General features: G+C 52.6%; 10 protein-coding genes across 10 annotated transcripts; 5 read left to right on the forward strand and 5 right to left on the reverse strand.

Moving 5' to 3' along the window:
* Window positions 1–450: 450 nt before the first annotated feature.
* J4E78_005641 (uncharacterized protein) lies at window positions 451–1,737 on the reverse strand (the record flags this gene model as incomplete). Its single annotated transcript, XM_049366258.1, has 1 exon — window positions 451–1,737. The coding sequence occupies one exon, from the start codon at window positions 1,735–1,737 to the stop codon at window positions 451–453; it is 1,287 nt and encodes a 428-aa protein (XP_049221984.1).
* A 788-nt stretch (window positions 1,738–2,525) lies between these two features.
* Window positions 2,526–3,791, forward strand: J4E78_005642 (uncharacterized protein; the record flags this gene model as incomplete). Its single annotated transcript, XM_049366259.1, has 4 exons — window positions 2,526–3,037; window positions 3,088–3,513; window positions 3,563–3,701; window positions 3,750–3,791. 4 exons carry the CDS (start codon window positions 2,526–2,528, stop codon window positions 3,789–3,791), a joined length of 1,119 nt encoding a protein of 372 aa, XP_049221985.1.
* A 461-nt stretch (window positions 3,792–4,252) lies between these two features.
* J4E78_005643 (uncharacterized protein) lies at window positions 4,253–10,176 on the forward strand (the record flags this gene model as incomplete). Its single annotated transcript, XM_049366260.1, has 10 exons — window positions 4,253–5,057; window positions 5,102–5,453; window positions 5,501–6,336; window positions 6,385–7,682; window positions 8,203–8,273; window positions 8,326–8,473; window positions 8,522–8,557; window positions 8,611–9,092; window positions 9,140–9,981; window positions 10,058–10,176. The coding sequence occupies 10 exons, from the start codon at window positions 4,253–4,255 to the stop codon at window positions 10,174–10,176; spliced, it is 4,989 nt and encodes a 1,662-aa protein (XP_049221986.1).
* Window positions 10,177–10,938: 762 nt separating this feature from the next.
* J4E78_005644 (uncharacterized protein) lies at window positions 10,939–11,802 on the forward strand (the record flags this gene model as incomplete). The annotated part of the gene is made up of 1 exon (XM_049366261.1): window positions 10,939–11,802. One exon carries the CDS (start codon window positions 10,939–10,941, stop codon window positions 11,800–11,802), a length of 864 nt encoding a protein of 287 aa, XP_049221987.1.
* A 274-nt stretch (window positions 11,803–12,076) lies between these two features.
* J4E78_005645 (uncharacterized protein) lies at window positions 12,077–12,540 on the forward strand (the record flags this gene model as incomplete). The annotated part of the gene is made up of 2 exons (XM_049366262.1): window positions 12,077–12,304; window positions 12,427–12,540. 2 exons carry the CDS (start codon window positions 12,077–12,079, stop codon window positions 12,538–12,540), a joined length of 342 nt encoding a protein of 113 aa, XP_049221988.1.
* Window positions 12,541–13,255: 715 nt separating this feature from the next.
* Window positions 13,256–14,031, reverse strand: J4E78_005646 (uncharacterized protein; the record flags this gene model as incomplete). The annotated part of the gene is made up of 2 exons (XM_049366263.1): window positions 13,256–13,913; window positions 14,027–14,031. The coding sequence occupies 2 exons, from the start codon at window positions 14,029–14,031 to the stop codon at window positions 13,256–13,258; spliced, it is 663 nt and encodes a 220-aa protein (XP_049221989.1).
* A 492-nt stretch (window positions 14,032–14,523) lies between these two features.
* J4E78_005647 (uncharacterized protein) lies at window positions 14,524–16,466 on the reverse strand (the record flags this gene model as incomplete). The annotated part of the gene is made up of 4 exons (XM_049366264.1): window positions 14,524–14,707; window positions 14,754–15,668; window positions 15,723–16,144; window positions 16,461–16,466. 4 exons carry the CDS (start codon window positions 16,464–16,466, stop codon window positions 14,524–14,526), a joined length of 1,527 nt encoding a protein of 508 aa, XP_049221990.1.
* A 468-nt stretch (window positions 16,467–16,934) lies between these two features.
* J4E78_005648 (uncharacterized protein) lies at window positions 16,935–18,009 on the reverse strand (the record flags this gene model as incomplete). Its single annotated transcript, XM_049366265.1, has 3 exons — window positions 16,935–17,255; window positions 17,306–17,735; window positions 17,786–18,009. The coding sequence occupies 3 exons, from the start codon at window positions 18,007–18,009 to the stop codon at window positions 16,935–16,937; spliced, it is 975 nt and encodes a 324-aa protein (XP_049221991.1).
* Window positions 18,010–19,084: 1,075 nt separating this feature from the next.
* On the forward strand, window positions 19,085–21,103 carry J4E78_005649 (uncharacterized protein; the record flags this gene model as incomplete). The annotated part of the gene is made up of 3 exons (XM_049366266.1): window positions 19,085–19,919; window positions 19,967–20,572; window positions 20,631–21,103. 3 exons carry the CDS (start codon window positions 19,085–19,087, stop codon window positions 21,101–21,103), a joined length of 1,914 nt encoding a protein of 637 aa, XP_049221992.1.
* A 70-nt stretch (window positions 21,104–21,173) lies between these two features.
* Window positions 21,174–22,160, reverse strand: J4E78_005650 (uncharacterized protein; the record flags this gene model as incomplete). The annotated part of the gene is made up of 1 exon (XM_049366267.1): window positions 21,174–22,160. One exon carries the CDS (start codon window positions 22,158–22,160, stop codon window positions 21,174–21,176), a length of 987 nt encoding a protein of 328 aa, XP_049221993.1.
* Between the last annotated feature and the right edge of the window lie 208 nt (window positions 22,161–22,368).

Raw genomic sequence — 22,368 nt, forward strand, 5'->3', positions numbered from 1 at the left:
ATATCCGGAATTGTGGTTCTCTGGCGCTTGTCATGGTGAGTCCAATTAGTCGTCAGCTCACGGACTGTTTGCTAACAGGCGATAGCGGAGGCGAACCAACAGCTGCGAATATGTCGCATTGCACTCGCGGTCTACAACCCAGGGATGAACATGCAAGGCGTACATGATGAAGTTTTGAGAGGTTTGAGAGAGATGATAGCTATCGCTCGGTGCAACGCTCATTGTATTTCTGCGCAATGGGACGCCGCGTATACAGTACATAAGTTTGGCACCGTACTGCAGGATGACCAGGACCGATGCAAGATGATCGAGTTTCTAGAAGAGGTGCAGGCCACAGGCATGCCGACACGCACGTCGATCGAGCATCTCCAAGACCAGTGGAACTGGAGATGGAACCATTACGCAGGAGAAATAAATTAATTCCATAGGAGAATGTGGTCGTCCACAAGATTACCTGGTCAGAGACCCAGCAAGGAACAGACTGCCCATGACCACACCCAGGAAGGTGATGAGAATGATCCTGCCCTTGCCGGTCAGAGCGAGATACGACATGACGCCTACGATAAGCTCCCACCGTCGAGCTGCGTCTCTCCTGGCTTTCCACTGTGGGTTGACCTCAAAGGGTGGCCTGGAGAGAACGTCATTCACGCCCATCTTGATAGGCTTGTCATCAACGCGCACAGATAGAGCAACCGGTCGATGGTCGGACGTCGGCTGTACGGGCAAGGCGGTGTAAATCTGCGGCTCAAGGTCTGATGAAGATCCGGATGGGAGGTAGAGGATTCGGTCGCACCATGAGGGATACCGATGTTTCGACCACTCCCATGAGTCGTCCTCTCCAGATCGCTTGGGCGCGTTGGAGTTCTTGCCATGTGAGGTGGCGTACTTGTATGTAGGCGGGAAGTTGATAGGCATTTCTTGGAAGCCATGCAGGGTGCGTTTAGCGTCCTTTTCTCTTATCAGTTGGTCCTTCTTCAGCAGATGTGAGTAGTGTGTTGGCGACGATTCGGACGTTGTCGGCTGAGGGTATGATTGATGCGCACTCTCTTCTGGTGGGCTGTCGTGTGTGCGGTAGTTCAAGTCGCCGTAGAAAAATACGTGGTTGCCAGGCGTAAAGAGACCGTTGTGGTCGGCTGGTGTCTCAGACGAGGGGCCAAGCAGCGGTCGCTCTTCGCTCGAGCTGTACGGGGAGTCATCGTTGTTGACAAAAACCAGGTTCCGCACCAGATTCTCCCAGTCTTTGTTCCGCGCGTCAATATTGCTCTCCATGGGCGCAAGATGGGCGGCCGCAAAGGTGAGATCGAGAGTATCTTCAGAGTCGGGGCACGAGAAGCCGACGCGCATGGCAACGGCGCCCTTGTTGCCCATGTTGGAGAAGCCGACACCTGCGCCTGCCGACTGTATCCATTGTATCCTCTGTATGACGTGGGGTTTGGCGAAGAGCATCAGGGCCGTCATGCCCAGGCTGCGCGTCGCAATGTGCTCGAGTGAGTCGCTGCCATTGCTGCGGAGGTCGGCGGCAAGCTGGACCGTCGTGGTCACGCGGTCAAAGTAGGGCTTCAGATAGGAGCCTCCGAGGAACGAGTAGGCGATGGGCGCAACCTCCTGCAGGGATATGGCGACGATGTCGGGCAGAGGCGTGTCTTTGGGGAGGGCGTCGAAGAAGGAAGGCGCGAGGGACTGGGGATCGACGAGGTTGCGCGCGGCATTGAAGGTAAGGAGGTAGAGTTCAAACATGACGGATCACGATGCTGTCGTGTCGCTGCAGACGCGTCGGTCAGCACAATTCCGGCTTGTTGAGGGCGATCACGATGTGGCACCAGGGATGACGAGGGCGGGGAAGGTGCAAACGAGGGCTTGGAAGGTACGAACAGAGTTATTGCTGGAATTAACAACACACGTAAGACGTCTACAGTACAGGTAAGGGCATGCACGGGGAGGGTGGTGGTGCACCCGTGGACGCGTCTGGTGGCAGGCAAGTGGCTGCAGCGTGGGGTAGCAGGCGGTCAGGATTTGCTGAGCTGCGGTAGTGCGGAGAGGACAAACGGCTAGGGCGGCTCCACTGAGCGCTCCAGAAGGTGGAGTGCCAACCGCGACGGCGTGTGATTTCAATGGAGACAATCAACCAGACAGGCCGGGATGCAGTGTGCGGAGTGTGCGGAGGTGGGAGTGCATGCGGGATGGCCTCGCCAAATCCTGGCCCTGCATAGACCTGTCGTCAGAGGCGTCCGTCAACAAAACGCGGTGGGGGAGAAGCTCAAGCTCTTGGAAGGACCGAAATTATTTGCCAGCTGCTTGGGCATCGTGAGCTTCACTCCCAACCTCACTTGATTCTTCTTCTTCATTTCCCACTTCTTGCCCTGTTCTAGCTTGCTTCCTTCCTGAGTCGTATCACATTGACTCGAGAGCCTTCTAGAATCACCTCAGATAATCTACTTTACCTCGACGCTTACCTTCTCCTCATAATTCAGAGCTTCTCTCTACCAACTGCGACGTCCAATTGAATTGGGCTTTCTACCACAGCCATGTTCAGATCTCAGGTTTTCCGTCAAGTCGCACGCGCGGCCAGAGCCCAAGCTCCCCGTGCATCCTTCAGACCAGCACAGTCAGCTATCTCCTCACAGCGACATTTCACGTCCTCGCCTAGTCGCTTCGACAAGGACCCTTCCAACGAGGACGATGTCAACGCTGCAACCACATCGGGCGAGCCTGGTGAGAGTGGGGAGCACGAGGGTCAGTATGCACGTACCCGAGACGACATTGTCGTCGAGTACCCAGAAGAGAAGGACCTACCACCCTCCAACCCCGTCGTGGGTCGTGGAGGTGAGCACTTCAAGCGCACTTTGGCTTCGTTCTCCATGGAGGGCAAGGTCGCTGTCGTCACTGGTGGAGCCCGAGGTCTGGGTTTAGTCATGGCGCAGGCCTTGGTGACCTCTGGAGCCGATGTAGCCATTGTCGACATGAACAAGGAAGAGGGTGAGCGGTCAGCCAAGGGCCTGCTCGATATCTTCAAGAAGGAGAACCCAGGGTCTCGGAGGTAAGAAACTCATATGCAGAACCAACGACCTCAACTAAGTCAAAACATAGAATTCCCAAGGTCACAGCACATTTCTGCGACGTCTCCAGCCCGACGTCTGTCAACCAATCTTTTGCCGAGATCCTGAAGAAGCACGGCAAGGTCGACAACCTCGTTACGTCGGCTGGCTTCACCGAGAACTACGATGCCATCTCCTACCCCCATGACCGCATACAGAAGCTCTGGGGAGTCAATGTTGACGGTACCTACCTGTACTCTGTGGCAGTCGCGAAGCACCTCATGGAGAGGAAGGTACCGGGCAGCATCGTCATGATTGGTAGCATGTCCGGAGCCATTGTCAACGTCCCACAGCCGCAGGCTCCGTACAACGCCGCCAAGGCAGCTGTCAGACATCTGGCATCCAGTTTGGCGGTTGAGTGGGCTGGCGCTGGCATTCGTGTCAACTGCATTTCGCCTGGATACATGCTTACTGCGCTGTAAGTACACTAAGAGACGAAGATTGCGCAGATGCTAACAAAGTTGTAGCACCAAGAAGATTCTCGACGACAACCCAGACCTTCAGAAGCAGTGGACTTCTCTCATTCCCGTTGGTAAGATGGGACGTCCTGAGGACTTGATGGGTGCCGTCACCTTCTTGTCTAGTGACGCGAGTTCCTACGTTACTGTAAGTGATGTTCAGCCGCACCGATGAGCAACAACTGACCAAACTCAGGGTGCCGACCTCCGAGTTGACGGAGCCTACACATGCACTTAAGCCAGGGCTGACAGTGGAGAAACGTGAGCGAGAGCGCAAGAATGTATGATAGAGTGAAGAAGTCCACCAGCTGGAGTGATAATTTGGGCGCAGTCTGGCGACAGAAGGCGCTATGGCAGCTTCAATAATAGTATGAGAATCTTTAGATAATCAACCATTGAAAAAGACGCGACCCACTCCCGTTTCTGTCCGCGTGAGCTTGACTCTTGCATTGTCTTTGAAATTGGCGGGTGCGTCATAATCTTGGGCGGATCCTGAGAAAGCTGCCCAGCGCGTGTCTTAGTCATCCCGGTTCTCAGCCTCTTTGTGGCCGTGCGACTCCACCAACACCAGCCCTGCATAAAGCTCCAGTCCCTCCAAGGCGCTTCACGAGGGCTAATCTAGTCGCGTCATGTGGCATAAACAGTCACGCAATACAGCATAACCAACCCTCACTCTGCTTCTTTGGCCGGCCCGAAGCCATGTTCAACATCTCGAATTTGGTGCAGAAGGCGCAGCAGTACATCGAACCCACGCTCAACACCATAGCCGCTCCCGCATCGTCAGACCGCCGACCCTCCAAAGCCACCCTCTTCCGCTACCAATTCCGCCTCCCCGACTCGCAGAACCCCCTCCAAGAGATTACCGCCGAGCTTACCCTCCAACCCCACCATTCCACGAGGGGCCCCGGCGACGTCACATCGGAGAAGGAGCGCAGCCAGGGCAACCACTATGTCGGAAAGCTGCACCTGAGCGAGCAGTATCTCTGCTTCTCCACACAGGGCTCAAGCTTCGCCAATACCGCGAGCCTGAGCTCCTCCAGCAGCTTCACCGGGCAGACTCACGGCGCGGGACCTGCGGGCAACGGTTTCACATTACCGCTATGCGGCATACGACGGGTGGAGCGGCTGCATAGTCAGAGCTACATGTTCGCGCTGGCGATAACAACGTGGAACGGCATACCAGACTCGAAATCGCAGGTGCCTGCTGGTCAGAAGCTTACGATTCAGCTCGCGGGGTCGCGACAGGCGTGCGAACGCTTTTGCGATGCTCTCAAGAAGGGACTGAGAGAGGGCGTCAAGGAGGTAGACAATCTGCGCAAGGTAGTGGGGCAATGCTACTCGGAGTATCTTCTCACAGACGCCGAGCAGAAGAAGGCCGGAGATGATGGCAAGCAAGCGCGAGAACACCCAGATACCGGCCTAGGCATGATCTTCAAATATCCAGGCAACGCACGGAAGCTGAGGGATGCGACAAAAATACGACTATGGCGCGAGTATCTTAGAGGTATGGCCACCAAGCGCGCTTAAGACGTTACTAACATGCAGCAGATAACGGCCGAAGCGCAACTCTCATCCGACAACCTACCTTCCACAAGCTCATTCGCGTCGGTCTGCCGAATCGGTTACGAGGCGAGATGTGGGAGCTCACTTCGGGCGCCTTCTTCTTGCGCCTACAGAACCCGAACCTCTACACCGAGACCCTAGCAAAGTTCTCCGGTCGAGAGTCGTTAGCGATCGATGAAATTGAGAAGGATCTCAACAGGAGTCTGCCGGAATACCCAGGCTTTCAGTCCGAAGAGGGAATCGGTCGGCTCCGACGAGTCTTGACGGCATACAGCTGGACAAACGAGGAGGTTGGCTACTGCCAGGCGATGAACATTGTGGTCGCAGCATTGCTGATGTATGTGTACCCCTTGATATACAGCTGCTTTTGTCTAACGAAACAAGTTACATGTCCGAGACTCAGGCCTTTTTCCTCCTATCCGTGCTGTGTGACCGCCTCCTGCCCGGCTACTACTCACAAACCATGTACGGCACTTTGCTGGACCAGAAGGTCTTCGAATCGCTCGTCGAAAAGACGATGCCCATACTATGGGATCATCTGGTCAAATCAGACGTGCAATTGTCCGTTGTTTCGCTACCTTGGTTTCTTTCGCTCTATATCAACTCTATGCCTCTAATATTTGCTTTCCGCGTTCTTGATGTTTTCTTCCTCGAAGGCCCCAAGGTTCTCTTCCAAATCGGCCTAGCTATCCTGCGTATCAATGGCGAGGAACTACTCGACGCTACAGATGACGGCACCTTCATCTCAGTCTTGAAGTCGTACTTCTCAAGGCTTGACGAGTCTGCCCACCCGAAGTCCGAGAACCCCAAACTGCGAGCAGTCACTAGATTCCAAGAGCTCATGGTGGTCGCGTTCAAAGAATTTGCGGGCATCACACAGAACACCATCTCCGAGCAGCGAGCGAAGCACAAGGATGCCGTACTTGAGAACATCGAAAACTTCGCCAAGCGTACATCAATACGCAACCTCGGTCCCGACAGCAAGAAGCTGAGTGTGAATGACCTTGGCTTCTTGTACGACAAATTCTACGCAGTGTTGTACGAGCGACAGCAAAGAGCTGAGATCATGCAACAAGAGGCTGAGCGCAAGGCAAAGGCCAGCAGGATGAAAGCGACTGAGGTTGTGATGGGTACATCTGGAAACGCGGAGAAGGGCCGTGTGGCACTTGGACCCAGCCCTACCCAGATGGACTACGATGCTTTTAGAGAGTTCCTGGCTGGTAAGCAATGGATATTCCTTTCTAAGTATGTACGCTTACAGGATACAGGTATCGCAAAGTGGGCAATCACTGACTCACCGAGCTCCCCACCCGAGGGCAGTGGTACACAGTCTCCACACTCGTACTTTGGAAACAGTATGAGGAAACGACCCCCAATGTCACCATGGGGTTCAGGACCGGAGCCAGCAGATCACGAGTTTATGCGACGCTTATTCCGGCGGTGGGATGTGGACATGACCGACTCATTATCGTTACAAAATGTTGTCACTGGCTTTGCACACGTAAAAGGCACCAAGGACATCATGTCCAACATCAGCTACTTCTTCGAACTCTACGATGACGACGGCGATGGCAGGGTAGATCGTGAGGGTATCTTGAGAATCTCGGAAGCCCTTCTTTTCCTGTCAAGACGAGGCGTCCACGACCCAAGTCCAGCTGCTTCTTCACTGGATGTTAGCTCAGAGGCAGGTTCGGAACGAATCGGTCGCGACGAACAGTTCTTGAGCAGCGTTTCTGCCTTCATCCGGCATTGCTTCGAATACGCTGACCCCGATCACCCTTCTAATCAGTCAAATAAGGCAGTCGACCAGGTCTCAGAAGAGGTTGACAACTTCGCTATTGGCGATGACGAAGAAGATGACCTGATAGACTTTGGATCTGAGCCATCAACACCAAAAGCCACAGCAACCGCGTTCGAGAAGTCAGAAAAGAACCCAATGTCACCAACACCATCAAATCATACCACTGAATCAGATGTTGCAGAGCGCAACGACAAGGCAAAGTCGGCAAACCTTGCGCTTGACCCGAACAAGCCTCTTCACATAACGCTTCCTACTTTCCGCATGGTCATTCTCGCCGACGACGCACTACTGAATTTCTTCGAAGTCGGCTTCTCATCGTCCTTCCGCCTGGCCGACGAGACGCTGTCCTCGGGATCCAGCTTCCACAACCTCACCACTTTCGCCAATGCTGGAAGACAAGGCGGCGGAGGTGGTGGACTAGGCGGTGTTGTTGGCGGCGCTGGTGCTGGTGTTGTACCACCCGGCAAAGGCCTACGAGGCATGCTCGACAACATCGTCAACGACGGAATGCGCGTCGCAACCGAAGTCAGAAGGCGATATGATGAAGCTCAAAAGGAGCTGGATAAGGAAGCTCGACACGGACGAGAAGATGATGACGATGATGAGGAGGTTGATGCGAAAGACCTGGACCTCCTGGAGGGTGCCGAGACGGTGGACGTGGGCGCATCAAAGGGGGAAGCGCCGCTGGACCTACTGTCACCGACAGGTACTGGGGAAGAGATCAAGCCGGCTAGGAACCGGTCGGCTAGTGATGCGAGTAGAAGAGTGCTTGAGTTTGAGCGGTAGCATTTGGGACGTAGCAGGAGTGATCTTTTTGGAGTTTAGGATTATCTCAAGACCTTGCTTCTGTGTAGACTCATGTATGGAAACGTTCAAAGTTATCTTCTGTGCACCAAGATTAGTGATGTCGCCTACGTTGCATAGCCCATAGTCGGAGGGCGAAGACCCCTGACAGCTATCCGACGTCAACCGCGTGCGTGTCTCTAGCTCTCCACAGCTACCCCGCAAGTCTCGTACCTGGCCCGCGGCTCAGTTCCGAACGAAGCTCACTAACACCAGCTTTCTCCACACGAGCATATCTCACGATGCACGTGTATCCTTCCTTACCTCCGATGCATTCCGCGTCTGAAGATGCTTCGGTCGCTCTTTGCTCGTGCTGCAAGGTCCCGTAGGCCTGCTTACTGCGCACGACGCGGTCTACTCACACAAGCATACAGCATTGGACCCAATGAGGCATGTTCCAAGCTTCCCGATGATGTGATGGTGGAGACTGACGTTATGATAGCCGCCATTACTGGAGAAGACGGTGCCACAGCACTTTGACGAGGTTGTGAGACAATACGGTGACCGCAACGCGTGCGTACCAAGTAGATGAAGCTGTAAAGACGCGTTGCTAATACTCATATAGAGTGATATCGCACCATCAACGTATACGCCTGACGTACGATGCGCTCAACCGCGACTCGAATAGGCTTGCTAGGGGACTGCAGAAGCTTGGCGTGAAGAAGGGAGAAAGAGTCGCCGTCAGTCTAGGGAACAATGCTGAGTTCGCTACTGTATGTTGGAAGCATGTTGGAGACGCATAGTTGCTGACAAGGGGAAAGCTCACGTACGCGCTGTTCAAGCTGGGAGCGATACTGGTATGTAGTCAACCGGCTAGAAGCATGGGTACCAGCAGCTAACAGCAACACAGGTGCCACTGAATCCCTCGTTCAACGCACCCCAAGTCCTCAACGCGATCAACCACCTAGATGCCGCGCATCTCATCATCGGAGCCGAAACGAACCTGCCACGTAAAGACCCACGATCGAACATCTCGCTCCTCACGCATTTGATACCCAACCTCGCTAGCACGACTCTCGAATCCGAACTCGTACCGTCGCTGAAGAACGTCATACTGGTAGACAACTCGCAAGGCAGGGTGGATCTGGGAGATTACAAGGGTCTGAAGAGATACGAGCACGTCGTTGAAGATGGTGCTCAGGAGAACGCGTTCGAAGATCAAGGATTGCATCCGGATGACATCGTCAATATCCAATTTACGTCTGGCACCACAAGCATGCCGAAAGCTGCGTGCTTGAGCCATAGAAGTATCTTAAACAACGGAAATAGCATCGGCGACAGGATGCTGTTAACGCCAGACGACGTTGTGTGTTGTCCGCCTCCATTATTCCAGTAAGTTCTCGCAGCAATCTGCTGTCAACATCAACTGAACTTTGTAGCTGCTTTGGATGCATTCTGGGATACATGGCCACGGCTACCCACGGTAGCGCCATCGTCTTTCCAACCGAAGCCTTCAATGCACTCGCCACACTCGAAGCCGTTCGCGAATACAAGTGCACAGCCCTCTATGGCGTCCCCACCATGTTCGTAGCTGAACTGGAGCTGCTGGCTCACGGTGCTGTACCCAAAGATGGCTTTCAATATCTGCGTACCGGCATTGCAGCAGGCTCTGCGATTCCCTCGGAACTCATGCGCAAGCTACACAAGAACCTTAACTTGACTGAGTTGACCATCTGTTACGGCATGACCGAAACCTCTCCTGTATCAGCCATGACCACCACGGACGACCCCATCGAAAAGCGCATCGACAGCGTCGGTCGTCTTCTCCCACACGTTCGCGCCAAAGTCGTCAATCCGTCAGACTGGTCGCGCACACTTGACGTAGGCCAACGCGGCGAACTCGCAGTGTCAGGCTACCTCCTCATGAAAGGCTACTGGGGTGATACAGCACGCACAGAGGAGGTTCTACAACCGGACGAAGACGGTATGCTATGGATGCATACCGGGGATGAGGCGTCCATGGACGAAGAAGGCTACATCAAGATTACTGGCAGGATCAAAGACCTGATCATCAAGGGAGGCGAGAACATCCACCCACTGGAGGTCGAGAATTGTCTCTTCGCTCATCCTGCTATTAGCGAGGTTAGTGTGGTGGGTCTTCCAGACGAGCGGTACGGTGAGGTTGTCGCAGCTTTCGTGGTCACGCATGCCGGCGATAATGGGAAGGTGACCGCGGATGAGGTGCGAAGCTGGGTCAGGGAGAAGCTGAGCCATCATTTAGGTAAGTCTATGCGCTCCAGGATCTTCAACCCCAGGCCCCAGGCTCGCCTAGAAACAATGCTGACTGTACAATCCAGTGCCCAAGTACGTCTTTTGGGTAGACAACTACCCAAAGACGGCGAGTGGAAAGATTCAGAAATTCAAGCTAAAAGAGCGGGGAATTGCGCTCTTACAGGAGGGCAAAGGACTAGTGTAATGCTAGGCACCCTTACTTACCGCAATGAAACAACACATCTGTCTGGACTGCCGTGGGTATCGTGCATCTGATGACTAATTCGCAACAGAGACTTTTTTGACGAATTTGCAGGTCCTACGAACCCATTATTTAGTGGCAACGTCTGACACTAACCGAGACCTTTACAAATCTATTCCTAGCTAGAAACATGCGACCAACAAGGATCTTGATGTATAGTACTTTATACGAGCGAGATGTGTGGGTCGGCTCAACATACTGCATTCAGGCGCGTAAGCCTCGCAGCTTTGTTTTATCCTGATTTCCTAACGCGGGCAAGGGCGCCTGCACGCAAAGTTTGTTACCCGCGTTATGGACCATTCTTGGACGAAGAAGCGAAGTTTCGAACAAGGTTGACAAGCTTGCTGGCCGATTTGCGCTGAATGCGTGGGTCATCCGCTTGAGCCCTTTTGATGCATGAAGCGCGCCCTCCAACACACTCGCACGCATAACTTTCGGTTTCTGATCGCGCCTTTCTTGCACACCGGACTATCTTTTTTTAACACTCACGTACTAGTTATATGTTACATTGTCGCTCTTGGCACCTCCTCATTTTCTATAAAAGTGCGCAGGTTAGCGAAGATTCGAAGCTCAACATCTCTCAGCGTGGGCACAATACACGTCCTTTGAACCAGGAACTACTTCCTCATCCACATCAAAACTAAGCCCTCCGCCTCCTACTAGTCGAGACCGTCCCAATAGGCACTCGCCTCCACATACGCGAACATGTCCAAATCAGCAACGAACACAAAGACGCCTACTCCCTCCAACCCCTCCTCTCTAAAGCCCCGCTATGAGATCCGTAAACTAGAACCCAAAGATCTGCTCTGGGCGACCGCCATCCTAGCCCACAGCCACGGTTTCCACTCCGCGATCTGGCAGCACATCTGGCCCGACAAAGCACTCGGCTGCTGGACACTAGAAAGCGCCAGAAAACTCGAGTACCTCGTAGCCCACCAAATCGACTCTGGCCTGTCCTACGGCGTCTTCGACACAGAATACCAGTTCAAGAACCCCGAGGCGAAAGAAGCAGGCGGGAAGCTATTCTGGGATGTCAACGAACCGGAGGAGAATAGCGTGGAGCAAACCCAAGGACGGAAAGCAGAGGGCTTGAGACTACTCCGGCAAATGGACTTTCCGATGGTCAGTATAGCGTTGTCGTACGATAACTTCGTCCCTTTCGATCCCGCGAAGATGGGCCCGGTAGACGAAGCGATACCAGAATTCGGTCCGCTCTTCGGCGCTCTACGGAAGCTCGACCCGAGGGATCCAGCGGAGTGGAAAGCCACCGCACCAGGTCAGGTGCTGATGCGCAATGCGACGTCTACACGCCACGACTATGAGGGCGAGGGTGTTGCGTCGGGCGCGGCGCGTTGGCTGCGCCGCGAGGCCAAGTTGATGGGGTTTAGGGGTATTCAGATTGAGTGTATTGCGGATGCTGTGACGCATCTTTGGAGCGATGGTGTGGAGGAGCCGTTTAAGGGGAGGGTGGTTAGTGAGTTTGATACGGAGACTTTAGAGGATGAGGAGGGACAAAAGCCATTTGGTTTGGCGAGGCAGAGATGTACTAAGTGTTGGGTTGATCTGTAGGTTGGTGGTAAATGAGAGGATGAGAAGGGAGTGGATTTGGATTTGAAAGCCCTAATGATCGCTCAATTGATTGTGCTGCGTGGAAGCGTCCTCTACTGGTACTAAGTGATGAGACCTCTGACGTCAGTGCCCAGGTGGTGTACATCAGCCGACGGGCACAGTCAAGAACTGCAACACTTTCTGAATCGCAACCAAGCTCTGCTCGCATGTTACACATGACCTTGGAATCAATCGAAAGACCGTAGTAATTCCGATACCCAGCAACATCGACGAAATGACCGATTTTTGCCCGCGGGCTGAAGCCGAGCTTCTCGTTACAAGAACATGCTGTCTCTCAAACGATCCCGTCTTCTTCATAGTCCTCATCATCGCAGAGTACAACTTCAAAGAGGGAGTTATATACCTCCAAGATGGTCTCGCCGGCTCGAGGTTTTACCAGCCCATGAACTCCAGCCAATTTATCCAGTGTCTCGACAACGAGACGGGTGAAGAAGTTGAAGTCGTGCGCCAAGGCACAGAGCCAGTTCTCTTTCGCGAAGACCAAAGCGAAGTCATTTTTACGACAGGGAGGTCCAGTAAATCCCGCGAAATGCCGTTCATTACTACTGCTCTCCGACCAGATAGGAAGTACAGACTGTGCTTCAAACCGACAAACCCGATTTCGCATTGGCCAGTCAGTGCGGTGAATACTTCGACTTCTCTTTCAAGAAGCCCGGGCGGTTTGCTATCTGCGTATGAACTTCCTACACCAGCCACACCGACTATACCCTGGCAGGCCGCCAACGGCAACGACACAATCATCTTCGAGACCCGAAGTTCGCGACCAAAGACACCAAAAGTCACCGCCTCTCTATCAGCACCATCAACATACTCTCTCTCCTCCCTCACCAAGAAACTCGCTTTCACGCTCACGTTCTCGACGGACGCCGCGTATCCCTTTACAGTCCATGCAGATCGCGCATGGGTCAAGTCTCTTCAATCCGACTTGGCAATCCTCGACGCAACGTCGCGCTGCAAGCTCGAACCCTATCTAGATGTAGATCGAGAGCATTACGAAAATGAAAGACACGAATTCATACGATTCGAAGGAGCGTATACGGAGCACCGAGAGTTGGATTTCGGAGGCGGGAATTTAAGTAGGTTGGAGCTAGAGGTTGGGAAGGAGTACATACTCTGCCATCTCGGCGGATCGTGGTGGTGGACAGAGGATACGGTAGATGAGGTAATGAACTACCTTGCTTCTTGGAGTAGTGCAGGGTTGGAGATGGGTACGAAAATCGAGTTTGAGGGCGCAGGGGAAGTGAAGTTTACGGTGGTGAAGTGATGATACTCTGAGGATAGACGAGCATTCTGCTGATGTGCACCTGGAATATCATACAAGAACCGTCTTGAAATGAGACGAAGATGTGACCCATTGCGCACTCTTGAAATAAGACTGAAGAGCATGTAGCTGTCAATACACTGGTACTGTCCATTCTTCGAGCAACACATCGACGATATCTCGGTCCACCGAGATCGAAATGTTTCCAGTCTCTGTCATTTGCTCATCGTCCTCTAGCTTTGACATGATGTCAGCAGTGTTCTTGGAAAACTGCTCATTCTCTTCCTTTGCCAAACGTCGCCTTTTTCTCGGTGAACGCTGATCGGCGTCCTGCTCCGTTCCATCGTCAGTCGAGAAGCGTAGGGCCGCTGGAGGTGGCCAAGAGAGACCTGTTCTAACGTCGGAAGGGCTGCGCGAACGCTTTTGGTCGCCCACTCTCCCTACATTGGGTTTGAGACTTTTGGCTCTAGAGAGGTAAGACTCCTCGGCCTCGGGCTCTACGTATCCTGATGATGTATCGTATTCCCCCCCATCCGGCGCAGACGTGGAGATGTTCGGGTCGTAAATCTTTCCACCTCCATCGTGAATAACGGGCGGGTTCTTGTGTGATTTGCTGCTTGACGAGCTACCAGAGGTTGTGTACAGGCTCGATGAGGGTGGGACAGGAACGCCTAGCTGTTGGCCAGTGTTCTCAAATACGGTAGGAAGCCCTTGAGCGTGCTCGGCAATGTTGATGCCGCGACAGGTTTTCTCTGAAAGATACTCTTTCTCAACGTTCCGCGTTATGCAGCTGCCACACGGATAATTATAATCGCACTGCGGCCAATCAGTACGATATGCGGAGGTGATGTGGGTTTACTTTACCTTGAGTTTGAGGCTGTGACAGTTGTTGCATGGTTGGACCGCATTCCTCTTTTGCTGTTCCGTGAATGCGCGTCCAGGGGTTGGTGCACGTTTCTCCTCCTTTGTGTTTGCTCTTTTGCGAACGCCTGGCCAACCGTAGACTTGTAAAGTTGATTGCGGATCTTGCCTCTCACTCTTCTCAGACTGCATAGGTATACTCTCTGTCATCGAATTATCCGCCATCAATTGGTTGTTACCATATTGTCCCTGTTCAGAGGGTGGATTGCTTTTCCTTTTCCGACAATACAAGAACATCAACTGATATTGATAGTCTCGCAGGACAGTGGTAGGACTTGGCGGTTGTGGTAAGAGTGTCGAATCTGCGGTCAACATGGGAGACTGGGTATGCAGCGAGCTTTCGACACCGCTTTGTGACGACTGAGATATCGCAGGAATCACAGGTCTGCTGTAAATAGGCATAGAGGGACTAGAAGTAGAGACTGGTGATAGCATGGGCCTGTTGAGCATGGGCATAGCAGGACTAGGCGGGCTTTGAATCATTCCTGACATTGGCTGCATTGCAGCTTGCGAATGAGCTTGTTGGTGCTGCCAATGAGCTTGATGGCGCTGCGCTTGAGCTTGTTGGTGCTGCGCTTGAGCTTTTTGGTGCTGTGCTTGAGCCTGTTGTTGAGCCATGGATTGCGCTTGAGCCTGTTGTTGAGCCATGGATTGCGCTTGAGCCTGTTGTTGAACCATGGATTGCGCCTGCCTCTGAATCTGCGCCCACGTCTGCGATAATGCTTCAGGAGTCTGCTGAGCCAGTGCTGAATGTCCTTGACCAAGACTAGGTCGTTGTTGCTGACCAGACAGATCCAACGGAAAGTCTGAGGCTGCACTTCCACTCGGCACTGGAGGATAATGGGGCGTTTGCGCATCGAATGATGGAACCGTTTCGACAGATTCATGGGACACAAGAGGCGGGTACTGTGAGCTCTGCGTGGACGGTATGGCATCGAGATTGGTTGTCTGCTGAGACACTGCACGCTGCCCTTGGCTGAAATAAAAACCATCCAATGGAAACTGCGTGTTCTCATCATCAACGTGAAGAAAGCTGTCAAAGTCAAAGCTCTCTAATTGGCCTCCGTTATCGTCCATATTGAAGTCGATGAATGGAGCAACCTTTCCAAAGTCGACAGCTGACGGAAGCTTGATGCCTGATTCAAACTTTCGGCAGAAGCGTTGATAAATCTTGTACACGTGTCGCTTTCGATGTTTCTTCTTGTCGACATCGAAGCTCTTCTGTAGCATTGTGATGCGCTTTAAGAGTTTCTTCACATGGTCCGCTGCTTTTGCCAGCTCTTCGGTCGAGATCTGCTCTTGATTGTCATCGCCTGACACCGTTGCGTCGCTGTCAGAAGTGTCCGAATCATTTGGGGTCGAAAGTTCGATGGTAATGGTGTTTGGCTGAAGCTTTGGGACTTTCTCTAGCGGAGGCAGCTCCATAACCGGAGCGTTGGCCATAAGCTCCAAAGTTGGAACACAAGAGGCGACGCTTGATCCTCGAAGGGTTTCTTCGTCATTGATTGCGATATGACAGAATCTGTTTTCGAGAGCTTGCAGGCTTTTGAGTGAGTCCTGCTGTCGCTGGTGCAGTTCGCGGATCTTCTCACGCTCTTCATCCAAGACACCTTTTTCCATTTTTCTGTGGCTATTGTCAGCTGCATTTTATGCATGGTAGTCTATTAACTCGGCTCACCCTCGCGCCTGACCTTGGGCTAATTGCAAGACATGCAACAAAAGCACAAGGCTGTTCTTCAAACTCTCAAGTCTCCTTCGGTTCAATTCGACCCGCTGTTCCTTCATCGGCCAGGCCAGCTTACCCATCACGCTCAAGCTTTTCTTTCCATCCTTTGCAGTCTTTCTCCTCTTCTCTACCATCTCTGATACTTCGTGGAAGACGCTTTGGCACTTTTTGATGATGTTGTTAGCGTCCTGGATAGCCTTCTTCGACACGATGGATCCGGCCTCCTCGGACTCAAACACTCTGCCTACGCTTTCGAGCGCATTCGACGTGAGCTCTACGTCATCGGCAATGTCTTTGACGTCTTGATCTGCCCGCGCGGCTGAATTCGTGAAGTTGTACAACGCGACGCTGAGCTTGGCGCCAGCCCCCGCAATCTGGATGATGCTAGCTGCGAGGCCTACGACTTCGGCCATCATAGGGTACTCGCTGTGTGCGAATTACTTGTGCGTTCGAAAGTGTCGCATTGTCATATTGCTAAGACTGAGCGCGAAGATAAGCTTGGGTCGAGTGGTAAAGCAGGCTTCGCAAGAAGGCTCAGTGCCTGCATGACCCGCTGCGGCTGAGGCGTAGCCGCATGCTGTGAACACCTTGCCATGGGGATTAGAGCAAATGAGGATGCTGTCGCACATGCGATAGTATACAGCGCTGTGAGCAATGTAGGCAAAGAGATGCGCCAACCGTTTCGCGTACAGACATGGTGGGTGTTCTACGTAGTGCTTGGGTCTAGTGCAGGTGCATGTGGCCCCCATCAGGTGTGCCTGCCTGTTTCGATCCCTCAGTGCCGCGCCTCCGCATCTAACCACCATCTCACACCGGTCGGCGGGAGAAAAAGACGAGCTTTTCTTCATTTCCACAGATTGTGTCTTAACAGTGACACGTGCTACAAGTACTGAATGGGCAAGCAGCTCTCTTCGATGTTATCGCGGCCGAGCCCCGCACAATGATACACCGGATGCACGATGAACAAGCGGAAGAGTTGGGAGACCACACAGTGCAGAAACTTTGAAAGAGTAAGGTCGGTCTGGCGCATCATGCAGGATGTGAATGGTACAAACATTATGTTTTGAAGCTAGGCTCTGGGTATATAGCGAAACGGCATGGCAATGCAAGAAAAAACGTAGGAATGACATGTGACTTCATCGAGCGCCCTCAGCTACCCTCCACCTACTTGACATGTACAAGTTCGGGTGTCTGTTGGTAGTAATCCTGTTGCCCATTACCATAGCCGTACGTGGCCTGCTGCTGCGTAACGGGCGCATAAGTTTGTTCGGTTTTCTCGATCGTCTGGTTCCAGGAGACGTGTTTGGCGATGCCCAGTAGCGTTATGAAAGCCAGACATTTGGCTAAACCCATGATGTACGACAAGGCCAGCGCTGCACCAAGGGAAGGTATTACGGGCCAGTAGATACTGGATGAGTAGACTACCCCCAATGAGGCGTTCACAAATAGGGTAACGTAGAGGGCAGTAACCCAGCCGAAGAGGTCCTGGGGCTGTTAGCAAATGTACCAGTAGATAGTAGCTGCCATGGACTTACACCTCCGGGTAAGCGTCTTGATCTCAGTGCCGAAACGTTTGACAGAGACATAGCCGCCGAAATAACAACAACGATCACCCATACGATGTCGAGGGCAAGATCGAGACCATTTGAAACTAGTAACGCAAAGTCCCAGTTGGAATCCAAGGAGTTGTCCGCCAATGCGACGTAGGCAAACATGCTAACGTCTGCTAGGATGACAGCAAACGCAACGCCAATAGTAATCAGAAGTACGGTCTTGGAACCAGATGACATATTCCCAAACTGCTTGTGCAGCATGGAGTTCAGGACGTAGACGAACACCCACAGCAGCGCAGCATTGGCCAAACTGCCAATGAAGCTGGCGGCAACGTTGATATTCCAATAATCAATGTAGTTGAGATTGTCACACTCTGACATGACTTGGCTTACGAGACTCAGAATACGCGTGCTGGAGCATGTTAGTATCTTCAAAGCCTGTGAAAGAGACTTTGTCCTTACATGATTTGGAGGAATAGGGCTACAACGAAAGGCACACCGATCAATTTCTTTCCGGCACCGCTTTTCTTGCGGATGAAGAACGTCGATATGAAAATGCCGGTGTACAGAACCAGGAACAGCACCACAAATGCAAGCGCGGCTTGATCGTACGGTGTATTAAAGGCGTCCGGGCATGAAGCATTGCTGTATCCGGTGCCGCCGCCACCGCTGCGTCTGGGTGCCATGGCAAAAGATTGTTGGTGCTGATCAAGTCCCTAAGTAGGATTTCCGAAGTTGATGGGAGGTGAGTCGGCGTTCGACTGACGGTAAAACGCGAGACACGGTTCGCGGCGTCCTCAAGAGTATTTCAGCAATAATAAGTGCATGCTGCATTGGTGCTCCGCCTTCTCACAGCCTGCAGCCTTCCCGTTTTTCCCGTTTTTGGGATTAAGTCAGGGGCAGCTGAAGCGTCGCTAAGCCTCTCAAAGCGTTTGTCGGGCGCCTTACTGTGCCAGAAGGATCGAAGCGAGAGTGCGCGAGATCCTGTGGACGCCTTGGAGCCGGGGTGTCAAAGCCTCAGCGCGTAGACATATTATCTGGCAAACCCCGACCGCAGTGCATTTGAAAAGATAAGTATACCTAGGTACTGCTTGGGTTTCTCGTAGGAAGTCATGTCCGCAATATGTTGAGATGAGACGAGGAAGCTGGTTGCGGGTTACGTCGGGATCAACGCTGTTGTCGACTCTAAACTAAAAAAGACAGGGCTGTGCCTCAAATAGCAGTGGTCTGCGGGTAGTCCGGCTCTGCAAGCGGCTCAAGAGAGTGTCGCGTCGCAAAGTGGAACGCACGGCATGACAGGAAGGCCGCCCAAAGGTGCCCAGGTGATCGCCCGGGCAATTTAGCCTTGCGAGTGGCTGAAGCTTCACGTGACGTGGCTAGTGCAGCCACGGATTAGTTTTCGCGATGCAGGGCGCGGCATTACATCATGTTCGTCGCCTCGACCAAAAGCCATCTCTCTGCGCGTCTCATTCACGCGCATCTGTTCTTTCGGAGGATAGGCGGTCAGCTGCTCTGATTTATCTTATCATAGCTCGGCCGTCGTCTTACATCTCGCCGGGAGCTCGCAACATCCACCTGTTCCGATGGTTCCGTTACAAGGGACCCACGCCACAACTCTCTCTACCAGCCACGGACATCCGGTATATATCCTCAGACTGCCGCGTATCCATCTTCAAACCGCAAACTATTGAAGACGACACACACAGGAAGCTGCAAAGTCAAGATTCCTAACTTACACCGCTGGTGCCCAAGAAGTCAGCAATGGCACACGTATTGCAGGGACTGTCGACGCGACCCGCGCTCGGTAGTCACGACACGTGGACAGCCAACGCAGCGTCGGAAACACTGGATGTGGACGGCGCAACAACTTTGAGTCCCCAAAACGATGAGCAGGCAGCAGACTCGCGAAGTAGAAGCACGACAGCGATACCATCCGATGACAGTGGTTCAGAAACGCAGGTGGTCGAGAAACCCGGAGGCCGTAGGAAGAGCATCCAGGTTGTTTTAGAGCAATCGGGAAAGAAGGGCGAATACACATTCACTGCCAAAGATCCTGTTTTCCAAGAGGTTCTTCAATCAGGTCTGCGTCGAGAGGCTGAGAAACTCAATGGAAAGGCGAAGGGGAAACCCCGCGATCTTGTCTTTACACAACAGTTCACCACGTTCGACCGCCAGAACGCGTCCGCTGCGCACTCCCCGTTCCATGGATTCTTCACACTCTTCTGGATTGCGATGGCTTTGCTACTCGCGCGAATAGCTGCAGGTAACTACAGGACGAAAGGCTCCGTATTTGGGGATGCAGAGATTCTGCACTTGATGATCGACAAAGACTTGTTCGTCATGTTGACGACTGATGTCGCAATGTGCGTAGCCACCAGCTTTGGCTTCTTTCTGCACAAGGCCATCGTAAACGACTATCTGACTTGGAACGGCTCAGGCTGGCTCATACAGTCCTTGTGGCAGACTTTCTTCACTTGCACCATCATCTGGGTTACTTTCTGGCGAGACTGGCCTTGGACTCATACAGTGTTCATCGTTCTCCACGTCTTCGTGTTGCTGATGAAGCAGCACGCTTACTCCTTCTACAACGGCTATTGTATGTGATCCGCACTGGAATAAGAGACCTGAGCTGACTATCAATAGTATCGCGAGTATATCGACGACGCAATCTGCTCCGTGAAAAACTACGTCAACTCGATGATATCAAAGCGCATGAGGGCCCGACCCAAACAGATCCTCCGACTGAGGCGCTAACTGCTTCCGGTCTTGAGAAAGCTGACCAAGGCCAGTTGACGCGTCGGGGAAGCATTGGGCCAAAGTACTCTACCAATTTATCAAAGGAAGAGTCTGAGATTGCATCTATCGGCAAAGCTATTGAAACCGGCAACCCGCTGGATTCGGAACAGATTGAAGCCTTTCGACGCGTGCTCAACACCGAGATTACGATTCTTGATGAAGAGCTTCGTGGAAAGTGCACTACCACCGATAACGTCTACCCGAACAACTTAACGTTCTACAACTTTGTAGAGTGGGCGTGCCTTCCCACACTCGTCTACGATCTAGAGTACCCTAGGCAGGAACGCATCAACTGGTGGTATGTAGCGGAGAAGTCGGCGGCCACCCTGGGAGTCATCTGGATTATGATCATCATCTCGCAAGCATACATCTACCCAGTAGTCGTAGAGACTATGCGACACAAAGAGGCTGGCATGTCGCTCGATGAGCGATGGAAAGAGTTTCCATGGGTTGGTAAGTGCTACATCACTATGAGACCGTTGAATAAACCGCTAATCGTCTCCCTTTATAGTATCCGATATGCTCTTCCCCCTTCTCCTCGAACAGCTTCTCAGCTGGTACGTCATATGGGAATGTCTCCTCAACGTATTGGCAGAAGTCACGCGTTTTGCCGACCGTGGTTTCTACGGCGCGTGGTGGAACTCTGTATCCTTCGATCAATACGCTCGCGACTGGAACCGACCGGTCCACAACTTCCTGCTTCGACATGTCTATCACTCCTCGATCTCATTCTTCCATCTATCAAAGATGCAGGCAACTTTCTTCACTTTCTTGCTTAGCGCTATTGTGCATGAGGTTCTCATGTTCTGCTTGTTTAAGAAGGTCAGGGGATATCTGTTTACATTCCAGTTGACGCAGCTGCCGCTGGCAGCGTTCAGCAAGACGAAGTTTATGAAGGGGAGAGACACGTTGGGGAACATTGTGTTTTGGTTTGGTCTCTTCATTGGACCTAGTGTCATCACCAGCTTGTACCTTATCGTTTAGATGTACTAATACGTCGTCGAATCTCAGCTCTCTTTCAAACAATACATTGGTTGCTTAGTCTTGGTTGCATTCAATCCTCTGAGGCTTGTGCGCCTTTGCTTCTCTCTTCCTTTAACACTTCCAACACTCTTCGCGTCAACCTATCGCGCTCACCAACATCCACAGTACCGTACGCATCCTGCGATTGCTTGAAAATGTTCTCTTCCCATCCCTCTCCAACATTTGGCTTCCCCGCATCCTGCCAACTATCTTGCACCGTACCCCCAATATTCTTAAAGAAGCCTTCTAACCCCGCCGGTCCACCACCAGCATGATAGCTCTTGAAAGGTCCGGCCACTGCCCACCGCGGCCCCATACTGCTCTCTACGATGCTATCCAATTCCTCCACGGAAACAACCCCCTCGGCTACAAGATGGATAGCTTCGCGCAACAACGCAAATGCCAGCCTATTCGCCACGAAGCCATTCGTCTCTTTCTTAATATGTATCGGTACTCTCCCACGACCCGTCCAAAAATCCTGCGTCCGTTTGATGACTTCCTCCGAGGTATCCGGCGACGGCACTAGTTCCAGCAACGGCATGATGTGCGGCGGGTTATACGGATGCACGACCAACAACCTCGACTTATCCTGCATATCTTGCGCCTGTTGCGAGGCTGGGATACCAGATGTGCTGCTCCAAAAAAGCGAGTGCTCTGGTGCATGTTTCTCCACGTTCGCCCATAGCTCTTTCTTGAACGCGAGGTTCTCCGGGCCGGATTCTTGGATAATGTGGGCGTCTTCTACAGCTGCTTCGAGGGATTTGGCGATGCGAATGTTGGAGATAGCGGCTGCGGCGGGTTCTTCTGCGAAGAATTTCGGTAGGTTTTCTTCGACGTATTGGTCGACATCTGGCCGGGTGTCGTAGATGGTGAGTTGGGAAGGGCCGAGGAGGTGTGATAGGTGGAAGGCGGCGAAAGATAGGCCAATAGTTCCGGTGCCGATGAGAGTGATTCTGAGGTCTTTGTTGCTTTCCACCTTCAAAATAGGATCTTGTTGCGAGTCTCCTGCGTCGGACATGTTGGTTGTGGAGATGATGGATCGGTTCGGCTAGTCGTGATGAGAGGTTTGGAAGTCGCGGCAGCTATCTGGGTATGGGCCACCTTATATCGGAATTCTGTTTACTAATGATTTTGAAGTTCCACTCAAACCTCGTAACAAGATGATCTGGTGTGTGGCAATGAAGCGGCTCTTACACACCCTGGCTCGGATGTCACCCGAGATAACG

The sequence above is a fragment of the Alternaria triticimaculans genome, assembly GCF_023758025.1.
Source record: "Alternaria triticimaculans strain BMP 0046 chromosome Unknown scaffold_7, whole genome shotgun sequence".
NCBI classification, from domain to species: domain Eukaryota; kingdom Fungi; phylum Ascomycota; class Dothideomycetes; order Pleosporales; family Pleosporaceae; genus Alternaria; species Alternaria triticimaculans.